Consider the following 24239-nt stretch of genomic DNA (forward strand, 5'->3'; position numbering starts at 1 on the left):
TCCCTCTCCCCACAGGCGGGGAGGATAGTTAGCCTGCCTAGGTGCCTGCCCCTGGGCCCACGGGGGGCGGAGCTTGCGTGCTGACGAAAGGGAATCGTGCGTGGGGGCGTTCGTGCGTGCGTTGGCCGTCCAGAGAGTAGCCGTTACAGGGTTCCGCACTTCAGCTGTCCTTGATGCTTTTCTTCTGATGTTACTTTGTTTTTTTTTTTTTTTTTAATCTTCCTTAAAGGCGGTGTGTTGTGCTTTCTGGCTAAGTTGTGCCAGGCAAAGCATTTGTGAGTGTCTAGTACTGGGGTGAAAATGGTGGCTCAAGGGCAAGGAGAAATAAAAGCTTATGGGTTCCCCACCCCCTACTACTGATAGGTAGACTGGTCCTTGCTTTACCTCTCCACACCCCTTGACCCCCCACCCTTGGTTCCAACTTTCTGCAAACCCAAAAGGTAGGTCCTTAGATCTTCAGTGTAGTTATGACAGTGATCAATTTAAGGAGTTTGATTCCACTGAAATTTCATTATCCCTATCAGGTTCTCAACATGTCAACTGTCAAGGAGAAGCTTATTGAGAATCTAATTGGGGAAGAGAAGATCTCCCAGAATAAGATCACCATTGTCGGGACTGGTGCTGTAGGCATGGCCTGTGCTATTTGTATCTTATTGAAGGTAAGTAACAAGTCTTGTAGGTGTTGATGAGTTCAGGGTTGTAGGGCTAATCTTTTGATAGCAAATATATATTCACTTATCTGAATTTGGCATAATTTAAGAAACATTTATTTGGAGTTTACCATGTGATAAAGTACATGGTCTAGCCAGGCATTGCTAGACTACTTAAATTTATTCATAGGAGACACATTGATTGCATTATTTCGTTAATATTCTGTTTAAATGATTCCATACCTTGCCTTCCTGGAAGAGTAATGGGTGAAAATCGTATTTCCCAGAAGCTTATATTTAAAAAAGTTTTTTTAAATTGTAAGTATTACATGCTCATTATCCAAGTACCAACTTGATAAAATAACAATGGAAGTCCTTTAATTTTCCTTTCTGTTTACACAGCATCTTTTCATGTGGCTGTTGGCAATTTGTATATCTTCTTTGGAGAAGTATTTATTCAAATTCTTTGCCCATTTTAAATCAGGGTATTTGTTGTTGACTTGTAGGAGTTCTTTTTCTATTCTAGGTATTAATCTCTTATCAATTATATTATTTTCCAGTGTTTTTTTTTCCATTCCATGGTTTTTTCACTCTGTTGATAGTGTTCTTTGATGCACATTTTTAAATTTTAATGTGGTTCAATTTATCTATTTTTACTTTTGTTGCAGGAGCTCTTGGTGTCATATCCAAAAATCATTGCCAAATCCGATGTCATGAATCTTTTCACTTTTTTTTTCTCCTCAGAGTTTTACAGTTTTAGGTCTTACATTTATATCTTTGATCCATTTTAATTATGTATATGGTGTAAGGCATAGGTCCAGCTTCATACTTTTGCATGTAAATATCCAATTATTCCAGTATGGTTTATTGAAAAGACTCTCCTTTCTCACATTGAATGGTTTTTGGCATTCCTGTCAAAAATCATTTGACCATATATATGAGAGTTTATTTCTTTTTTTTAAAGTTTATTTATTTTGAGAGAGAGAGAGAGAGAGCATGCATGCCAGCAGGGGAGGGGCAGAGAAAGAGAATCCCAAGCAGGCTCTGTGCTGTCAGTGCAGATCCCAAAGTGGGACGTGATCTCAAAAACCATGAGATCATGACCTGAGCAAGATCAAGAGTTGGGCATTTAACCAACTGAGCCACCCAAGCATCCCTGTGAGAGTTTATTTCTGGGTTCTCTATTCCATTGGTTTATATTTCTTTATGCCTGTGCCACACTATTTTGATGACTATAGCTTTGCAATAGGTTTTGAAGCATGAGACCTCCAGATTTATTCTTTTTCAAGATTGTTTTAGTCATTTAGAGCCCTTTAAGATTTTATATTAATTTTAGCATGGAGTTTTTTCTATTTCTTTTAAAAATGCCATTGGGATTTCATAGGGGTTTGCACTAAATCTGTAGATTACTTTGGGTATGTTGACATCTTAACAATATTAGGTCTTCCAACCTGTGATCATGCAATGTCTTTCCATTTATTTGTGTCTTCTTTAATTTGTTTCAGCAATGTTTTGTAGTTTTCAGTGTACAAGTCTTTTGTTTCTCTAAATGTTTTAAAGATATTATTTCATCTTTATAACAACCTTGGGAGGTATGTACTGTTATCTCCATTTATAAACAAAAATACTGAAATATAGATATTAAGTAACTTGCCCATGGCCAAGTGGCTAGTAGGTGAAGGAGTTAGAATTCAAACCTTGGCAATCTGGACACAGATCCTGTGTTCTTAAAAGCTTTATGATATTATATAGACTTTTTTTTTAAACCGGCAGAGCGAGATGACAAAAAGCCAAGCCAGTTAAGTTCCAGAACCCCAAGAAAGGCTTAGGAATCAGAAGTACCAGTTGTCTCACAAGGTGAAGGTGAGGGATGGGAAAAACATGGGAGAATTGGTTAAAAATTTATATGATGAGAAGGAAAACCACCAGATTCTCTTCTGCACCTTTATCAACCAAGTAACTGCCTCTCACATCCCAGCAGGCAAGGGGGAGGAGTACATTCTTTGGAGTAATTGAATCAGGCATGTGCTACACTTAAGACATCAAGGACAGTAAAGACAGGCATCTTATACAAAGCAGTAGGATCAGGTAAAAATCTGTATATTGGACAGTGAGGCAAGAATCCCCCTTACTTCTACTGGGCTGCTGGAAAGAAGAATGTCAACAATGAAATACAGAAAAGAGATGAAATTAGAGGACGATCAGGAAGTCCAGTCACTCATGGACGTTTCTAGGAAGCGAAAAGAAAGAGAGGGAAGAAAATTATTCAAGAGATAAAATTATAAAACTGAAGGGTGTGAGTTTGCAGATATAAAGAATTTATTGAATGGGGTGCCTGGCTGGTTCAGTCAGTGGAGCACGCAACTCCTTATCTTGGAGTTGTAAGTTAGAGCCCCATGTTGGGTGTGGAGATTATTTAAAAATAGAATCTTAAAAAAAAAAAGAATTTATTAAGTGCTTAGTACAATGAATCATATAAAGCCTCCTCCAAGGCATCATGGAATTTCAGAACTCCAATTGTGAGAGAAGGTCAGTTGTTGGAGCCCATTTATTTCTTACTAGAATCCACAGTACACTGGAAATACCCAGGTCATATTGATGCACATTGTGGGATAAATGGAAAGTGATGAAGGATATTAAAAAATATATATTTACATAGTTTATTGACTTCAAGGGACATATGGGCTGTAATGAGTACCATGACACCTGCATATATCATTGAAATGTGAACCTTATTTATTTATTTTTAATTAAAAAAAATTTTTTTTTCAATATTTATTTTTGAGAGACAGAGAGAGACAGAGCATGAGTGGCGGAGGGGCAGAGAGAGAGGGAGACACAGAATCCGAAGCAGGCTCTAGGCTCTGAGCTGTCAGCACAGAGCTCGATGTGGGGCTTGAACCCAGGAACCTCGAGATCATGACCTGAGGTGAAGTTGGATGCTTAACCGACTGAGCCACCCAGGCACCCCTATTGAAAGGTGGACTTTAAAGCATAGCAGTACAGCCTACTTCCTTGTCCTGTACAGAATAAAGTGGCCAAAGCAGTTTTCCTTAGATTGATATAAATATATTTTTTATTCTCTTACTTTTACCTTACCATTCTCTTACCTTACTATAGTTATTCTAGAACTCCCTGGAGAAAAGATCCTGGGATGCTCATAACTATTCTTGGTGTTTTTTTTTTTTTTTTAATGTTTACTTATTTTTGAGAGAGACAGAGTAAGAATGGGGGAGGGGCAGAGAGAGGGAGACAGAATCCAAAGCAGGCTCCAGGCCCTGTCTGAGCTGTCCGCACAGAGCCCTTACAGGGCCCCTGAACCCATGGACTGAGATATCATAAACTGAGCTGAAACCGGATGCTTTACCGACTGAGCCACCCAGGCGCCCCCAAATAACTATTTTTAAAAGATTGTAACAGGCTAAACAAACCCAGACTCTCTGTTTGGAATTCTGTTTAAGAAATGACTCATAGTTAATTCTTAAAAAACAAAAACTTTTGCAATTATTTGAGTTCTGCCTTTGACAGTCCAGACAAATGGAGCTGGGAAGATTTCCTTGAAAAGAGTATTGTCTTGGCTCTCTGCACTAGATCCGGAGCCGGGAGCCCACGGCCCGGCCATGTCCCATCAGACCGGCACCCAAGCAAGTGAAGATGTTAAAGATCTCTTTGCAAGAGCAAGAAATGGAAAATACAGACTTCTAAAAATATCTGTTGAAAATGAGAAACTTGTGATTGGCTCATATAGTCAGCCTTCAGATTCCTGGGATAAGGATTTTGATACCTTTGTTTTACCCCTTTGGCGGACAAACAACCGTGCTATATATTATTCAGGTTGGATTCTCAGAATTATGGATATTCATTCCTTGATCTCCAGATCATTCTCATGTTTGTCAAAAAATGCTGTATGCAGCAACAACAGCAACTCTGAAAAAGGAGTCTGGAGATGGCTACATTAAAGATCAAGTATTTGGAACAGTAAAGGAAGATGTATCATTACATGGATATAAAAAGTACATGCTCTCACAATCATCATCACATCATCTCCTGCCCCATGGACTGCAGCTGAGAAAGAATTATGACAAATTAAAATGAATGAGGTACAAACGGACGTGGGTGTGGACATAAGCATCAAACACTACAAGGAGTAGCATTTCCTATTTCTCAAGCTTTCCAGGCTTTGGAAAAATTAAGTAACAGCTCAACTATGTGCAATTAGAAATAGATATAAAAAATAAAATTATAATTTTGGCCAGTACAACAAATACAGAACTAAAAGATTTGCCAGAGAGGTTTCCCAAGGATTCAGCACGTTACCATTTCTTTCTGTATAAACATTCCCATGAAGGAGACTGTTTGGAGTCCCTAGTTTTTATTTACCCAATGCCTGAATACACATGCAGTATAAGAGAATGGATGCTGCATTCTAGCCGCAAGAGCCCTCTGCTAGAAATTGTAGAAAGACAATTACAAATGGATGTCATTAGAAAGATCGAGATAGATGATGGGCATGAGTTGACAGCAGACTTCCTTTATGAAGAAGTACACCCAAAGCAGCATGCACATAAGCAAAGTTTTGCAAAACCCAAAGGTCCTGCAGGAAAAAGGAATTCGAAGACTTATTAGGGGGCCAGCTGAAAGTGAAGCCACTGCTGATTAAAATCATTATATTAAGCATCGCAGTACTAGTTTTTGTTTAAGTCCAGTTTTTAGTACAGGAGAACTGAAATCACTCCATGTTGACACATAGTAGGGAAAAAATGTACTTTTTGAAAAATAACGCTTTTCACTTCTGTGTGTTTTTAAAATGAAGGCTATAGAAGACTCATGATTTCTATTTTTGAGTTAAAGGTAGAAGAGGGTTCAACATAGTGATGTTTACTTTTGTCACACTGTTTTCACAGATTAATAATGATTCCATACTTTCACATAATTCTTAAAATTTTATACACTTGGGCCAAGTCCAGAAAGTCTAATGTCTCAAAGTAAGATACCCTCCTTACTGCTCTGTAGTGAGACATCAATTTTTTTCCTTAAGGAAGAAAGACCTTAAAATATTCATACTACTTATGAATATGTTAAGGACCACGTTAGATTATTTTCTAAACTGAGAATTTAGTGTGCCTGGGTAAAGGTGGAAAGTTGCTGACTCTGAGAAGCAATGCTTAACTCAGCCTGTGGGGTCATGTCTGCAACTTGTAGAAACAGTGTTTCATGGCAGCAGTCTTTTCCATTTGACTTTTTTGGTTTTTAAAGTGGCATTAAAAATTTTAATTTCTGAAACCTTAAAGGTACCAGATATTTTCTATACTGCAGGATTTCTGATGACTTTGAAAGACATATTTGAACAGCTTTAATAAATTCTCTCTCTAATGCTTTGCAAAATTTCCTTTTCAAAAGTAAGTCATTTCCTTATAAGTAGTGTGAGGCCAAATATTTATGTTCAGATTGAGTATTAAATTAATACCCTTAAACAAAACTGAAGTCAACAATGTTGAAAGAGTTTTAAACATCAAGATTGATTTTTCTCCAGAACCACATATTTATAGGCAAATTGTGTTCTTTATTACTTTTAAGCATACTCAGATTTAATAAAATTGTTGGAAAGTCTTAGTACTTAACAGCCTAACACAAATTAAACACGTAAGAATCTTATTTCAATTTATATCTTACTTCAAAACACATTTAACTGTTTTTAAAGCTTTGCATTTCAGCTACAACCTACAGAAATTTAGAAATTTTGAGCCTTTTTTTTTTTTTTTTTTGATACTTGAAACAGAAGGAGTTAGAATACTACGCCATGGTAAATCTGATGAACCTGCTGCAAGAGCCGTAATTTGGAGGAGTTTTTAAAAATGAACTATGGGGGGGGTGCCTGGGTGGCTCAGTCGGTTAAGCGTCCGACTTTAGCTCAGGTCATGATCTCGCTGTCCGTGAGTTCGAGCCCCGCGTTGGGCTCTGGGCTGACAGCTCAGAGCCTGGAGCCTGTTTCAGATTCTGTGTCTCCCTGTCTCTGACCCTCCCCCGTTCATGCTCTGTCTCTCTCTGTCTCAAAAATAAATAAACGTTAAAAAATAAAAATAAAAAAAATAAAAATGAACTATGGGGATCCAGGATTTAGAATTTCTTCATCTAAACTTTATGCTGCATAAAACATATTAGAAATAGACATTTCATAGTATAAATATGAAACACCTTTTTATGCCTTATTATCTAAGGTACTATATGCACCTTTCAAAAATTCCATGTGTGTTCAAGTAAAGCATATTAGAATAATTATAGGTTGACAGGATTTTTCTCTAGAGTTAAGAGTATTTGTGTGGGGTTTTGTTTGTTTACAGATAATCAGACTGTAATATTTAAACATGCAAAATAACTGGCAGTAATGTTGCACTTGTTTTCTAAAGATAAACTTTAACTTGTTTCATGGGTGCCCACATAGACACACATATACACAAATTACTGCATTGAGAATCCTAGACCTGTGTTTCAGAACATAGCTGAAGCTGTATTTTCAATCAGAAAGAATGTTAAACCTGTCATGAAGGTATAAAATAATTTGGTAGTGAATGTCTTTTTGTACCATTCATGTGCAATTGTAGTCTAAATTTTACACTACATGAAAGTAAATGGACATTTCAGAATATAGATGTGATTATATAGTCTTTATTATTAAACCAAGATTGCTGAAAATCAGTGATGCATTTGTTATAGAGTATAACTCAGTGTTTACAGTAGGTTTTAGGTGACATCATAACAAAGATGAATAAGATATTCCCAGTAAATTTATATAGCAGTAAAGAATTACATGCCTTCTATGGACATTTTATAAGTGCATTTTATATTGCAATAAAATTTTTTTCTCTTAAAAAAAAGGAAAAGAGAATTGTCTGGTAACTTGTTAAGAAAAGAAATAATTCAAGTTGGAAATATAATTTAAAAGCAGACTGTGTTGGTTATTATATTTTTGTCACTCAGCTCCAAATCCAACTTTCTTTACTCTGTGTTGCTGGTGCTGGATGTCTGTGTAATCTTTTTCTCCTTTACCAGTCGGCATGTTGTTAGGTTCTGCCAATAGGGGGCACTAGAGAGAAGTTGGAAGGTAGGAGTGGAAACATGACCACCTTCTTCCTGTTTGCTTGTTGTGTTGGTCACAGTAGTCCCCTTTGCCTCAGTGGTAGCAGTTGGTTCTAGATTCTAGTTTCTTTTGGACTGCCCAGCCTCATTTTGCTCTTTCAGTGGTATCAGTAGCAGCCAGGTTTTGCCTCTTCCAGAGGTCGGAGCCTGGCTCCATGAAGTGCCTCCTTTAGTCTCTCTCTTTTTTCCCTCAGTCTTAGGGCTAGTGGCTTCAAACTGTGAGTGCTAGCTCTGGGTTACCTCAGATGTTCCCTTTTTGTCTTTTCAGCCCTCCAGCAGCTGTCTAACCAATTCCCTGTATTAAATACTTTCTGTTGAAATGCTTGGAGTGGGTTCTGTTTTCCTGTTCAGACCCAAACATATACATGGACTAATGTAAAAACTGGATCCATGAACATGATCTCGTTTTCTATCAGTTAGCTTAGAAGTGATATTTGATCCTTCTGGGTGAAACTCCTTATCCTCCTCATAGTCTTTATATATATATATATATATATATATATATATATATATATATGTGTGTGTGTGTGTGTGTGTGTGTGTGTGTGTGTGTGTATCACATAATTTAGTATGTTTTAGAATCTACAGTTTTCCAGAAAGGTCAGACAGACAGTAGTAAATAGGGACTTTGATCCCTTTCCCTTACTGCTCATCTTTGGAATCTAGCCACTGGAATCTGAGGGGGGAAATTTTCCTTCTATATAGTTCCGTATTCTGTTTCACTTGGTAAAACTGAATTCAAATTAGAGTAAGCAAAAGGGAGACTGTACAGATCTTCCTGGATTTATGATGAGGTTACATTCCAATACACTCATCATAAGTTGAAAACATCCTAAGTTGAAAATGTATTTAATATACCTATTCCACCTATCATAGCTTAGCCTAGCCTACCTTAAACATGCTCAGAACAATTATATTAGCTTACAGTTGGGTAAAACCATGAAACACAAAGACTATTTTGTATTAAAGTGTTGAATATCTCACAAAATTTATTGAATATGGTACTGAAAGCAAAAAACAGAATGGTGTAAGTGTATTGATTGTTTACCTCTGTGATTGCATGGCTGACTGGGAGCTATGGTCTGGTTATATTCCTGTCTACCCCTAGGTTGGAGGTCTGACATTAAATGTACTGTTATGAACCACATAAAAATGTGGGTTCCCACAGGGGAGCACCTTTCTATTTTGGCCATAAGGATGCATACTAAAGACAACTTCAGCCAATTTAAAAATTGGGCATAAGGGTTAAATATAATAAAGTCCTTTGAAAAAATTTAATAACTTTTCATTGTTTTAAAACTATTATCTGAAGTAGAAAAAACCCACTTCTAAAAAACTTAACAATTATATGAAGGCAAAGCAATTAGTAATTTTTGCTACATTCTATCACTTACTTTGACTTCTGGTCACTCTATGCACATCCACAAACTATCATTTTTATATCATTTTTATACTAAAATATAACTCTATTTTGATTATGAAGTAACCACACAGAAATTTTCCTCAAATTTCTAAAACTGAAATAGGAACATTCTTCAGATCACGTTATTCAGAACTTTGATGTATTTTAGGATTTGGCTGATGAACTTGCCCTTGTTGATGTTGCAGTGGACAAATTGAAGGGAGAAACAATGGATCTTCAGCATGGCAGTCTTTTCTTTAATACTTCAAAGATTACCTCTGGAAAAGGTTAGTTTTAATTTAAAAAATTTTTTTAATGTTTATTTTTTAAGAGACAGAGAGACAGAGTGTGAGTGGGGAAGGGGCAGAGAGAGGGAGGAAGATACAGAATCCAAAGCAGGCTCTAGGCTCTGAGCTGTCAGCACAGAGCCTGATGTGGGGCTTGAACCCACCAGCAGTGAGATCATGACCTGAGCCAACATCGGACGCTTAACCGACTGAGCCACCCAGGCACCCTGGTTAGTTTTAATTTATAGCGTTCTTTTCAGAGCTTTAAAAAAGAGTAATGAATTTTACCATATTGCTATTCATAAATATAAAATTAAAAGTAGCACCACTCTCATTAGGACATACAGTTTAAAAGGTTAATTTTTGCTTAAAGGGTTAATTAAAAAAAAGAACATTCCATTCAAATTTGAGAAAACTTGGAAAATATAAAGTATTTATAATGTATAAGAAAAAGTTTTTAAATGTAAAAAAAATCAAAATCTCTCCTGTTAATGGTTTTGTTTGTTTCTTTTTCCTATTCATTTGTTTCTATGTGTCATATTAGGTAAATGCTTTTTATTTTTTATTTTTAGAAAATGTTTATTTACTTTTGAGAGAGTACCAGTTTGGGAGGAGCAGAGAGAGGGGGAGAGAGGATCTGAAGTAGGCTCTGCATTGAGAGCAGGGAGCCCAATGTGGGGCTTGAATTCATGAACCATGAGATCATGACCTGAGCCAAAGTTGGATGCTCAACCAACTGAGCCACCCAGGTGCCCCTGGATAAATGCTTTTTAAACTTGTCATTCCATCTTATACATTTTCCCAAGGTTATGTCTTGAATACTTTTTGTAATATTGTTGATATACGTATCTATACTCTTTAACCTGGTTTCCTTTTTGTGTTTATAGAGGAACAGTTTTCAAGGTATAGTGTGAGGCCATACTACAGGAAATGGGGAGCTTGGCCCCATTAGCATTAGCATCATCTGTTGACCAAATAAGAAGCCTTAGAGAATTAGGAAAAATAATTATCATACACTAAAGTGCATAATGCACTCTTTGGTGATCTGATTCAATAGATATACTTTCTACTAAAGCCCTCTTACCTAACATGATTGGAACTGAGGGTGGTTACTTAATTTAAAAATGTGTGTTAGGAGCCATCACTGGAGGTATCACAGTTCCAGATTTCAAGTTATATTACAAAGTGGTAGTAATTAAAACAGTGTGGCACCGGCATAAAAATAGGTACACAGATCAATGGAGTAGACAGAAAACCCAGAAATAACCCCACAATTATATGGCCAATTAACCTTTAACAAAGGAAGAATGAATATCCAATGGAAAAAAGACCGTCTCTTCAACAAATGGTGTTGGGAAAAGTGGACAGCAACATGCAAAAGAATGAAACTGGACCACTTTCTAACACCATACACAAAAAGAAACTCAAAATGGATTAAAGACCTAAATGTGGAACAGGAAACCATTAAAATCCTAGAGGAGAACACAGGCAGTAACCTCTTTGACAGCAGTTGCAGCAACTTCTTACTAGCTATATCTTCTGAGACAGGGGAACAAAAATAAGCTGTTGGGACTTTATCAACATAAAAAGCTTGCAGGAGCACTGGCTGGCTCAGTTGGTAGAGCATGCGACTCTTGATCTCAGGATTGTGAGTTTGAGGCCCATGCTGGGTGTGGAGATGACTTCAAAATCTGAATAAATAAATAAATAAAGCAAGCTTCTGCAAAGGAAGGATCGACAAAACTAAAAGACAACCTATAGAATGGGAGGAAAGCAAATCGACAAAGGAAACAGTCGACAAAACTAAAAGACAACCTACAGAATGGGAGAAGATATTTGCAAATGACATATTTGATAAAGGGTTAGTATCCAAAATATATAAAGAACTTATACAACTCAACACTGAAAAAACAAATAATCCAAAAATAGGCAGAAGACGTGAATAGACATTTTTCTGAAGAAAGCATACAGATGGCCAACAGACCCATGAAAATATGCTCAACATCACTGATCATTAGAGAAATTTGAATTGAAATGAGATATCAGCTTATACCTGTCAGAGTGGCTAAAATCAACAACACAAGAAATAATGGGTGTTGGCGAGGATGTGGAGTAAGGGCAACCCTCTTACACTGTTGCTGGGAAGTCAAACTGGTGCAGCCACTCTAGAAAAAAGTATGGAGTTTCTTCAAAAAGTTAAAAATAGGACTACCCTACTTTCCAGCAATTGCACTACTGGTTATTTACCCAGAAGATACAAAAATATTAATTCAAAGGGATACATGCACCCTGATGTTTATGGCAGAATTATCAACAATAACCAAATTATGGAAAGAACCCAAATATCCATCAACTGATGAATGGATAAAGAAGATATAGTATATATATACAAGGTAATATTACTCACCCATAAAAAAATATGCAATCTTGCCATTTGCAATGACATGGATGGAGCTAGAGAGTATTATACTAAGGAAAGTAAGTCAGTCAGAAAAAGACAAACATCATAGACATTTTATGTTGACCTAAAACATGGAAATGTACTTAGAAGTTCATTTGTTAGTTTTCTGATTTGAGTATAGTTCAGCAAATTGAATTTTGCAGTATCTTTTTATTTAAAAAAAATTTTTTTTAACATTTATTTATTTTTGGGACAGAGAGAGACAGAGCATGAACGGGGGAGGGGCAGAGAGAGAGGGAGACACAGAATCGGAAGCAGGCTCCAAGCCATCAGCCCAGGGCCCGACGCGGGGCTCGAACTCACAAACCGCGAGATCGTGACCTGAGCTGAAGTCGGACGCTTAACTGAGTGAGCCACCCAGGCACCCCTGCAGTATCTTTTTAAAAGCACACCAATAGTGATCATTCCAATTTCATTAAAGTACTACAATTAACTTGAAGACATTTATGAAACAGTCACAAAACTCTACATTTTTATTGTTTTCCTTCATTTTTATTTCTCTCACCTAAAAGGACAATTTTTAAACAACTTGATTTTAATGTCTTTCCAAGGCATTCAACTTAATTTTCTTTTTTCTTTTTTACAGTTTTAAATTTTTTTAATGTTTATTTTTTGAGATAGAGAGAGACAGACAATGAGTGGGGCAGAGAGAGAGGGAGACACAGAATCTGAAGCAGGCTCCAGGCTCTGAGCTGTCAGCACAGAACCTGACATGGGGCTTGAACTCATAAACTGTGAGATCATGACCTGAGCTGAAGTCAGAGACTTAACCAACTGAGCTGCCCAGGTGCTCCCCCCCCCTTTTTTTTTTTTTACAACTTTTAAAATATTTATTTTTGAGAGAGAGACAGAGCATGGGGGGGGGGGGGGACACAGAATCTGAAGTCGTCTCCAGGCTCTGAGTTGTCCGCACAGAGCCTGACACAGGGACTGAATCCATAAATCATGAGATCATGACCTGAGCCAAAGTCGGACACTTTGTTGAGGAGTCAGGCACTCCTCAACTTAATTTTCTTAGAAACAATTATTTAGGGGCACCTCAGTGGCTCAGTTGGTTAAGCATCCAACCCTTGATTTCAGCTTAGGTCATGATCTCAGGGTTTCTAAGATCGAATCCTGTGTTGGCTCCACGCTGATAGTGCAGTGCCTGCTTTGGATTCTCTCTCCGTCTCCCTCTGCCCCTCTCCTGCTTGCACACTCTCTTTCTCTCTCAAAATAAATGAATAAACTTTAAAAAGGAAACAATTATTTTAAAAAATTAATTATGGTACTTGACATATAAAAAGAGTTTAAGTATAACAAACATCAATGTATCCAACGGCTAGCAAGAAATAATAAAACATTACCAATCCAGTTGATATGTTCTGTGTTACATCTATTCATGTCTCAATCCTGAGTATAGTGGTTACCTTTACCATGCATTTCATTCACACTTGTATTTTGGTGACGTACATTGTATTATGTAATTAGCAGATAAAATTGGCATAAATACATTTGGATATAAACATGACTAATTCTTGATATGTAACAACTAATGAACAGAAGTACACAGACCTCCCCTATGGAGATGTACTGGTTCAGAGTATTCAGTGTGCCCTGGGTGTCCGTATGTTTTACATCAGTAAATCTACTGAATCAGTTCAGTGGAGTCAGGTTAAAAGAGATCCTGCCGTATTAAAATACTTAAAAAAAAATCATTCAGTCTTTATTTTCTACTAATGTGGGATAAATACCTGGGTCAATATTTTTGCTATAAATAATAAAATTCCTGCATAAAGTATGAAAGAAATAAATTATCAATCCTTTCAATATTTCAATTTTAGTATATGTGCTGCCGAAGCAAGCACTCCTTTCAATATTTCAAGAATTGATAGGCACTGAGTGAAGTCAGGAAACTAGAGAGTTAGGGCAAGCATTGTAGCTAGTTTTCACTAGCTAGCATTAGCCAAACTCTGAACTTTAATTTTGGCTTCCACTGTCTCATAGGATTTAGGAGACTGGAGACAGAGCTTAATTTGGGGAGTTGCATAGGAGGTAACCCCATAAAGCTGGGACCCCAATGGATACCAGGAGTTAGTCAACTTTTGAAAAAATTATTTATTTATTTTGAGAGAGAGAGAGAGAGAGAGAGCAGGGAAGGGGCAGAGAGAGGGGAAGAGAAAGAGAATCCCAAGCTGTCAGCACAGAGCCTGATGTGGGAATCAAACTCATTAATTGTGAGATCACGACCTGAGCCAAAATCAAGAGTTAGAGGCTCAAGCAACGGAGCCACCCCGGCACCGCTAGTAAACTTTTTTGTGAAGAATCAGATAGTAAATACTTTACGCTTTGTGGGCTATACAGTCTCTGTGAAAACTTACTCAACTCTGCTATTGTAATTCTAAGGCAGCCATCAACAATGTGTGAGTAGGTGTGGCTATGTTCCAATGAGATTTTTTTTACTAAAACAGGTGGTCTGCCAGATTTGGCTTGCTGGCCCTCATTTGCCAATCCTTAATATAAGGATGACCTAGAAATAATTCCTTTCTCCCTACCTCTGGGGACTGACAGTAAAATCAAGTGTGTCAGTTGCTTTAGTAAAGGAGGGAAATAGTGGCTAAGAACTTGTAGCTACCAGCTGGCCCTTATCTGAATTCCAAAAAAACCTCAAGCAGTCTTAGGACTTAAGATAGTCTCTGGAAGAAATCCACTTTATTTCAGGCCTCAAAGAACCTCCACAAGTAAAATCCGCCCCCCCCCACCTGAACATCTTACAGTAGGAATAATTAAATCTACAAAGAAAATACATGAGCAAGAACCAGCAGAGATAACAGAAAAGGCCATCATAGATTTCAGATACTGAAATTATGAAGCACAAATTATAAATTAACTATGATTATTCCATTTAAAGAAATAAAGGACAAGCTTGAAAATACCCATATAAGACAGGAAACTATTAAAAAACACCAGATTTTAAAATAGCCAAATATAACTTCTAAATATTAAATAGAGTGAAATAAAAAACTCAATTAGTGGGTTTAATAATAGAGCAGATACATTTGAAGAGAGAAATGATAAGTCTAAGGCAATTACACAGACAACAGCAAGAAGCAGAAAATATGACAGGTTAAGAATCATACAGGATAGAGGGATAAAGTGTCATGTGCATTTAATTGGAAAAGTGGGGCAGAGGAAATATTTGAAGAGAGTATGATTGTACAATTTTTTTTAGAGAGAATGTGAGTGGGGGAGGGGCAGAGAGAGAGGGAGAGAGAGAATCCCAAACGGTCTTCATGCTGTCAGTGTGGAGTCCAATGCACGGCTCAAACTCACAAACTGTGAGATCATGACCTGAGCTGGAATCAAGAGTTGGATGCTTAACCTACTGAGCCACTAAGGCACCCCGGATTTTTGAGAACTAATGAAAAACAACCCATACATTCAAGCCAAATAATCTCAAGAAGGATAAATATAAAATCCTACCTAGACACATTTCTTGTGAAATTAGAGAACACTAAAGGCAAAGAAAAGAAAAAATTGTCACTAGACAAATTACCTACAGAAAAGGGAGAGAGTAATTGATACATCAATAGCACAGCGAAACCAGAATACAGTGAAATGTTATCTTTATTTTTTTACGTTTATTTATTTTTGAGAGAGAGAGAATGAGATGGGGGAGAGGATGGGCAGAGAGAAAGGGGACAGAAAATCCAAGGCAGGCTCCATGCTGATAACAGAGAGCCCGATGTGGGGCTCAAACTCACAAACTGTGAGATCAAGACCTGAGCTGAAGTCAGACGCTTAACCAGCTGAGCCATCCAGCGCCCCTGAAATGGTATCTTTAATGTGCTGAGAGAGAGTAAATGTCAATCCAGAATCCCTACATAGCACAAATATCTTTCAAGAATAAGGTTAAAGACATTTTCAGACAAAGACTGAGATAGTTGCCATCAGAACCTTGCTAATAAAAACACAAAAATATATACTTGAGACAAAAGAAAAATGATCTCAGGTCTGAGATGCAAAATATGAAGAGCACAGAAAATGGTAAAAATGAGGACAAATCTAAATAAATGTAAAATGTATAAGACTATAATGTCTTATGGGATTAAAAAATTTTAAATATAGCATATAAATCTGGGGATGAAAGGTAGTAGTGGTGAATGAAGTAGTGTTCTAAGTTCCTCAGTCATTAGGGAAGGTGGAAAGGTGATGATTATCTTTGGACTTGGATAAGTTAAGTATGCATATTGTAACCTTTTATTTATTTAATTTTTTTAATTTAAATTTTTTTTTAAATTTTTTTTTCAACGTTTATTTATTTTTGGGACAGAGAGAGACAGAGCATGAACGGGGGAGGGGCAGAGAGAGAGGGAGACACAGAATCGGAAACAGGCTCCAGGCTCCCAGCCATCAGCCCAGAGCCTGACGTGGGGCTCAAACTCACGGACCGTGAGATCGTGACCTGGCTGATGTCGGACGCTTAACCGACTGTGCCACCCAGGCGCCCCTAAATTTTTATTTTTTTACATTTATTTCTTTTTTAAATTTTTTTAATGTGTACTTGTTTTTGAAGGGGAGAGAGACAGAGTGTGAGTGGGGGAGGGGCAGAGAGAGAGGGAGACACAGAATCTGAACCAGGTTCCAGGCTCTGAGCTGTCAGCACAGAGCCCGACGTGGGGCTGGAACCCACACACTGTGAGATCATGACCTGAGCCAAAGTCGAACGCTCAACCAACTGAGCCATCCAGGTGCCCCACATATTGTAACTTATGTGACAACCTTTAAAAGAATAGAAATGGTGTAACTTCTAAATTAGTAAAGGGGAAGAAGTAAAATTACAAAAACATACCGGGTGAATAAAAAAGAAGGTAATGGAAAAAAAGACATAACAGGGACAACATATAGAACTAAGTGTTTAGTGAGGGTGCTGGACATGAAGCTATTAATAAAGAATCCATTGTGCTTATGTATGTCAAAAACAAGCAAAAGAATTTAAAGCCATTATTTATGTTTTCCTCAAAAATAGAAAGTGCACGTGAATATATCTAACAAAATATCTTTTTTTTTTTTCAACGTTTATTTATTTTTGGGACAGAGAGAGACAGAGCATGAACGGGGGAGGGGCAGAGAGAGAGGGAGACACAGAACCGGAAACAGGCTCCAGGCTCTGAGCCATCAGCCCAGAGCCCGACGCGGGGCTCGAACTCACGGACCGCGAGATTGTGACCCGGCTGAAGTCGGACGCTTAACCGACTGCGCCACCCAGGCGCCCCTAACAAAATATCTTTAAGAGCTTTTATACAGGAAAGAATACAGCCTTATTGGATAATATTAAATACCTAACTAGATAGGCCTTGTACAAAAAAGTCTCAGTATTGTAAGGCATTCATTCTTTTCATATTGATTATGATCATATGCAACTATAGTCAAAACCCTAAAAAAATCAGTTGTTGTTATAGATACTAAATTTGTTCTAAGATTCACTTAGAAATTCAAAGGTCCAGGAATAGACTTTTTTTAAAAAAAAAAATCAAACAGGGCAGCGTGAAGAGGACTTTTTTTTTTTTTAATGTTTGTTTATTTTTGAGAGAGAGAGACAGAGCATGAATGGGGGAGGGTCAGAGAGAGAGGGAGACACAGAATCCGAAGCAGGCTTCAGGCTCTGAGCTGTCAGCACAGAGCCCAACGCTGGGCTCAAACCCATAAACTGAGAGATCATGACCTGAACTGAAGTTGGACACTCAACCAACTGAGCCACCCAGGCGCCCCAGCAGATTTCCTTTTTAAAAAGAGTATAGGATTGCCTTGCAGACTCAGTCAGAAGAGCATGTGACTCTTAATCTTGAGGCCATGAGTTCAAGCCCTAAGTTGGATGTAGAGATTAGTTAAAAAAAAAAAACAACAAACAAATAAAAAAAGCATACAAGTTTTTTATTTCAATAGAGATGGGATATATAGATTTTAGTTAATTTAATTTTTTATATCCATATGGAAAATAACTTCCAGGTATATAATAACTTTTTAAAAGTCCAGTATGGGATAATGAGCATCATATTATATTATCATTGGATTTAATAGGTGAAACAATTTTATGACTGGTCATCAGACTTATAAAGTAGTTTACTTTCTTGTGTGGATCAAGAACTTCTCTGTGATCTCAAATCACATCCCTTATAATAATTAGAAGTAAATACATGCTTATCCTTAGAATCCTGAAACAGATACATAAATTCTCAGAGTTCTGAGCTTCATAAGGTATTTCTAAGAAACCAGAGGGAGCTGACTTGCATTGACTCAGGTCTTAATAAGAAATGAGAATGTGGGCTAAATGGGTTGGTAGGATTTGTTATTATTTTTTAAAATGTGAAAACTGGTAAGTCATAGTGACAAGGCCTCCTTGGCCTTGGAAAGTCTGGAAAGTCTGTTCATCTGCAAACACGTTTAAAGAAGTAAGGCACAGTAATTATGGCATTCTTGATCCAAGTATTGCCTTTTGTTTCCTTTTTAGATTACAGTGTATCTGCAAACTCCAAATTAGTTATTGTCACAGCAGGTGCGCGGCAGCAGGAGGGAGAAAGTCGCCTTGCCCTGGTCCAACGTAATGTGAACATTATGAAATCGATCATTCCTACCATAGTCCATCATAGTCCTGACTGTAAGATGCTTATTGTTTCAAATCCAGGTAAGTCTTTTATCCTCCCTTTAACTGAATCAAGATGATCTTTCCATAGCATTTTTAAAAAGCAACTTAATTGATGTAACATTTATATACAATAAACTGCACCCATTCAAAGTATATAATACAATAAGTTTTTTTCTAGCTTTATTGAGATACAATTGACCTCTCATGAAGATAAAAAGCTTCTGCACAGCAAAGGAAACAACCAACAAAACTAAAAGGCAACCAGTGGAATGGGAAAAGATATTTGTAAATGACATATCAGACAAAGGGCTAGTATCCAAAATCTATAAAGAGCTCACCAAACTCCACACCTAAAAAACAAATAATCCAGTGAAGAAATGGGCAGAAAACATGAACAGACCCTTCTCTAAAGAAGACATCCAGGTGGCCAACAGGCACATGAAAAGATGCTCAACGTCGCTCCTCATCAGGGAAATACAAATCAAAACTGCACTCAGATATCACCTCACGCCAGTCAGAGTGGCTAAAGTCAACAAATCAGGAGACTATAGATGCTGGAGAGGATGTGGAGAAACGGGAACCCTCTTGCACTGTTGGTGGGAATGCAAATTGGTGCAGCCGCTCTGGAAAGCAGTGTGGAGGTTCCTCAGAAAATTAAAAATAGACCTACCCTATGACCCAGCAATAACACTGCTAGGAATTTATCCAAGGGATACAGGGGTACTGATGCATAGGGGCACGTGTACCCCAATGTTTATAGCAGCACTCTCAACAATAGCCAAATGATGGAAAGAGCCTAAATGTCCATCAACTGATGAATGGATAAAGAAATTGTGGTTTAGGGGCGCCTGGGTGGCGCAGTCGGTTAAGCGTCCGACCTAAGCCAGGTCACGATCTCGCGGTCCGTGAGTTCGAGCCCCGCGTCGGGCTCTGGGCTGATGGCTCAGAGCCTGGAGCCTGTTTCCGATTCTGTGTCTCCCTCTCTCTCTGCCCCTCCCCCGTTCATGCTCTGTCTCTCTCTGTCCCAAAAAAATAAATAAACGTTGAAAAAAAAATTAAAAAAAAAAAAAAAGAAATTGTGGTTTATATACACAATGGAATACTACGTGGCAATGAGAAAGAATGAAATATGGCCTTTTGTAGCAACGTGGATGGAACTGGAGAGTGTGATGCTAAGTGAAATAAGCCATACAGAGAAAGACAGATACCATATGGTTTCACTCTTATGTGGATCTTGAGAAACTTAACAGAAACCCATGGGGGAAGGGAAGGAAAAAAAAAAAAAGGGTTAGAGTGGGAGAGAGCCAAAACATAAGAGACTGTTAAAAAACTGAGAACAAACTGAGGGTTGATGGGGGGTGGGAGGGAGGGGAGGGTGGGTGATGGGTATTGAGTAGGGCACCTTTTGGGATGAGCACTGGGTGTTGTATGGAAACCAATTTGACAATAAATTTCAAAAAAAATAAAAAAAATAAAGCTACTGAAAAAAAAGAGATACAATTGACCTATAATGTGTAAGTTTAAGGTATATATACTATGATGATTTGATATACTTGTATATTGCAAAATGACTGCCACAGTAGTGTTAGTTAATACTTCCATTACCTCACATAATTAGCATTTCCTTTTTATGGGGAAAACATTTAAGATTTGCTGTCTTAACGTTTTTGTTTTTTTGTTTTTTTGTTTTTTTGAGAGAGAGAGACAGAGACAGTGATAGCGGGGTAGGGGCAGGTAGAAGGAGAGAGAGAATCCTAAGCAGGCTCCACGCTGTGAGTGCAGAGCCGGATGCAGGGCTCGAACTCATGAACTGTGAGATCATGATCTGAGCTGAAACCAAGAGTCAGATGCTTAACTGACTGAGCCACCCAGACACCCCTACTGTCTTAGCAATTTTTAAGTATATAATACCATATCGTTAACTATAGTCACCATGCTATATAGTAGATCCTCAGAATTTATTCATTTAATAACTGAAAGTTTGTATCCTTTGACTGACATTTCTCCATTTCTCTCCCTCCCCCAGTCCCTGGCAACCACCTCTTTGTTTTTGAGTTTGGCTTTTTTAATTCCACATGTGACATCATACAGTATTTGTCTTTCTCTGTCAGACTTATTTCACTTAGTATAATGCCCTTAAGATCCATCCATGCTATCACAAATGGCAGGATTTCCTTCTTTCTTGTAGCTGAATATTAAATTGTTTATATGTTGTATATAAATTGTATATATAAATTGTGTGTATGTGTGTGTGTGTATCTCACATCTTTTTTTTCCCCTGGTGCTGTGTCTTTTAATCCCATGACTTATTCATTTCATAACTGGAAGACTGTATCTCTTTCTCCTCTTCACCCATTTTGCCCAATCCCCCATATCACTCCCCTTTTGCAAACATCAGTTTATTCTCTGTATTTATAGGTCTGATTCTGCTTTTTGTTTGTTTATTATTTTTTTTTTTGGATTCCACTTATGAGTGGAATCATATGGTATTTGTCTTTCAGTCTGATTTATTTCACTTAACATAATACCTTCTAGGTCCATCCATGTTTTCTCAAATAGCACAATCTCATTCTTTATAGCTGTATAATATTCCATTATATGCTGTCTTTTCCTTATCCATTTGTCTATTGGTGGACATCTACCTGGCTTCCATATCTTGGCTATTGCTGCAATAAACATAGGGGTGCATTTCTCTTTTCAAATAAGTGTTTTCACTTTCTTTGGATAAATATCCAATAGCAGAATTATTGGACCATATGGTATTTCTGTCTTTAAATTTTTGAAGAAATTGGTCATACCAACTTATATTCCCACCAACAGCACATGGGGCTCTTCTCTCTCCACATTCTTGCCAACACTTGTTGTTCTTGTGTTTTTGAATTTAGGCATTCTAACAGGTGTGATATGATATTTCATTGTGCTTTTGATTTGCATTTCCCTGGTGATAAGTGATGATGAGCATCTTTTCATGTATCTGTTAGCCATCTGAATATCTTCTTTGGAAAAATATCTGCTCATGTCTTCTGCCCATTTTCTAATTGGATAATTCATTTTTTGGGTGTTGAGTTTTATATATTTTGGATACAAACCCTTTATCAGATACATCATTTGCAGATATCTCCACCCATTCCGAGGCTGCCTTTTAGTTTTGTTGATTGTTTTCTTCACTATGCAGAAGCTTTGTATTTTGATATAGTCTCAATAGTTTATTTTTGATTTGGTTTCCCTTACCTTAGGAGACATATCTAGAAAGAAGTTGCTATAGCTGACGTCAAAGCGGTCACTGCCTGTGCTCTCTTCTTGAATTTTAATGGTTTCCAGCCTCATATTTAGGACTTAAATCCATTTTGTTTATTTATGTGTATGGTGTAAGAAAGTGGTCCAGTTTCATTCTTTTGCATGTAGCTGTCTAGTTTTCCCAGCACCATTTGTTGAAGAGACAGTCTTTTTCCCATTGGATATTCTTTCTAGCTTTGTCAAAGATGAATTGACCGTATAGTTTTGGGTATATTTCTGGGTTTTCTATTCTGTTCCATTGATCTATGTATCTATTTTTGTGCTAGTACCATACCGTTTTGATCACTACAGCTTTGTAATATAACTTGAAGTCCAGAATTATGATGTCTCCAGCTTTGCTTTTCCTTTTCAGGGATGCTTTGGCTATTCAGGATCTTTTGTGGTGCCATACAGATTTTACTATTGTTTGTTCTAACTCTGTGAAAAATGATCTTGGTATTTTGATAGGGATTGCATTAAATGTGTAGATTGCTTTGGGGAGTATAGACATTTTAACAATATTTTTTCTTCCAATCTATGAGCAATGACTATCTTTCCACTTCTTTGTATCATATTCAGTTTCTTCCATCAGTGTTTTGAGTAGAGGCCTTTCATCTCTTTGGTTAGGTCTATTCCTAGGTATCTTATTGTTTTTGATGCAACTGTAAAGTGCAAGGATTGATTCCTTAGTTTATCTTTCTGCTGCTTCATTATTGGTATATAGAAATGTAGCAGACTTCTGTATGTTGATTTTGTATCCTGTAACTTTACTGAATTCATTTATCTGTTCTAGCAGTTTTTTGTTTTGTTGTTGTTGTTGTTGGTGGTGGTGGTGTTGTTGTTGTTGGTGGTGGTGGTGTGTGTGTGTGTATTCTTTGGGGTTTTCCATGTATAGTATCATGTTATGTGCAAATAGTGAAAGTTTCTCTTTTTCCTTGCTGATTTGGATGCCTTTTATTTCCTTTTGTTGTCTGATTACTGTGGCTAGGACTTCCAGTACCATGTTGAATAAAAGTGGTGAGTGGACATCCTTGTCTTGTTCCTGACCATAGAGGAAAAGCTCCCAGTTTTTCCCCTTTGAGGATTATATTAGCTGTGTGTTTTTCTTATATGGCCTTTATTATGTTGAGATATGTTCCCTCTAAGCCTACTTGGTTGAGGGGTTTTATCATGAATGGGTGTTGTACTTTGTCAAATGCTTTTTCTGAATCTGCTGAAGTGATCATGTGGTTCTTATCCTTTCTTTTATTAATGTGATGTATCATTTTGATTAATTTGCAAATATTGAACCACCCTTGCAACCCAGGAATAAATCTCACTTGATTGTGGTGAATTATGTTTTTAATGTATTGTTGGATTCGGTTTGCTGGTATTTTATTGAGAACTTTTGCATCTATGTTCATCAGGGATATTGGCCTGTAGTTCTCTTTTTAAGCGATGTTTTTATCTGGTTTTGGTATTAGGGTAATACTGGCCTCATAGGATGAATGTGGATGTTTTCCTTCCTTTTCTATTTTTTGGAATAGTTTGAGAAGAATGGATATTAACTTTTCTCTAAATGTTGGTAGAATTTGCCTGTGAAGCCATCTGGTCACAGACTTTTGTTTGTTGGGGGGGGTTTGTAGCTTAAGCTGAAGTTTGCAGTCTCTTTCTGACCCCCAGATCCAGACCAGCTTTCTGCCTGTGCTCACTAGCTGTTTGACAATGCTCACTCTTGTCAGTGAGAGTACATACAGGGAGCCAGCCACAGTGTGGGGGCCTGTAGGGGTGAGTGTGTGGAATGCTAGGATTGCCTGTGGGTTAAATAGGGGAGTCCACTAGCAAGGCATCCCCAGTGGCCCGGGGGCAGTCTTCCTGATAGAGTCTACAACACATTTAGTAGGATCTATGTCCTATAATGCCCCTATGAGAGTCCTGTCTGCCACTCTTAGCCTTTTCTCATTCCTCAGTCGTACAGCTCATGACTCAATACTCTGGATGGGGTGAGAGAGAGATGGGCTTCTTTGGCAGCAGTCTGCCTAGCTAGTGAAGGTGGATGCTTACTCACACACTCTGGCTTTCATCTGTGGGAGAAATCATGGACTAAGATCTCTTTTAGCAGTGAGCTCTTCTATCTCAGGGGAGGAGTGAGGCAAGTAAAGTCAAACTGTTTCTCTTACCCTCTCCAATACATCCAAACTCATATTATTTTGCCCCAGTGGTGTGCCGGGACTTCTCAGCTAGAACCCTGAACTTCCACAAAGGCTCTCCTGTAGATGGGTGGATTGTCTCAGACATTGTTTTCCAGGAGCTCCTGAACTTGAGCAGAGTGGGGCTAGAGCTGGCTCATGGGCCATTGCAGGGTCCACAGCTGGGACTGAGGCCCCTTTGCCTATTACATGCCTGACAGGCACGTCTCCTT

General features: G+C 37.8%; 1 protein-coding gene and 1 pseudogene across 1 annotated transcript in view; both read left to right on the forward strand.

The window, feature by feature from the left end:
* Positions 1 to 495: 495 nt before the first annotated feature.
* The window catches only part of LOC124506216 (L-lactate dehydrogenase C chain), a 42400-nt gene continuing 18656 nt past the window's right edge, over positions 496 to 24239 (forward strand). The window contains exons 1-3 of the mRNA XM_047072236.1: positions 496 to 659; positions 9359 to 9476; positions 18428 to 18601. Coding sequence (XP_046928192.1) covers positions 534 to 659; positions 9359 to 9476; positions 18428 to 18601 — 418 coding nt within the window. The 5' untranslated portion in view covers positions 496 to 533. The remainder of the gene's footprint in view (positions 660 to 9358; positions 9477 to 18427; positions 18602 to 24239) is intronic.
* Positions 4123 to 5504, forward strand: LOC124506215 (twinfilin-1-like; annotated as a pseudogene).

Source organism: Lynx rufus, unplaced genomic scaffold (genome assembly GCF_022079265.1).
Source record: "Lynx rufus isolate CCGP_SWC_20201006 ecotype Redwood Valley unplaced genomic scaffold, mLynRuf1.p SCAF_9, whole genome shotgun sequence".
Lineage (NCBI taxonomy): Eukaryota > Metazoa > Chordata > Mammalia > Carnivora > Felidae > Lynx > Lynx rufus.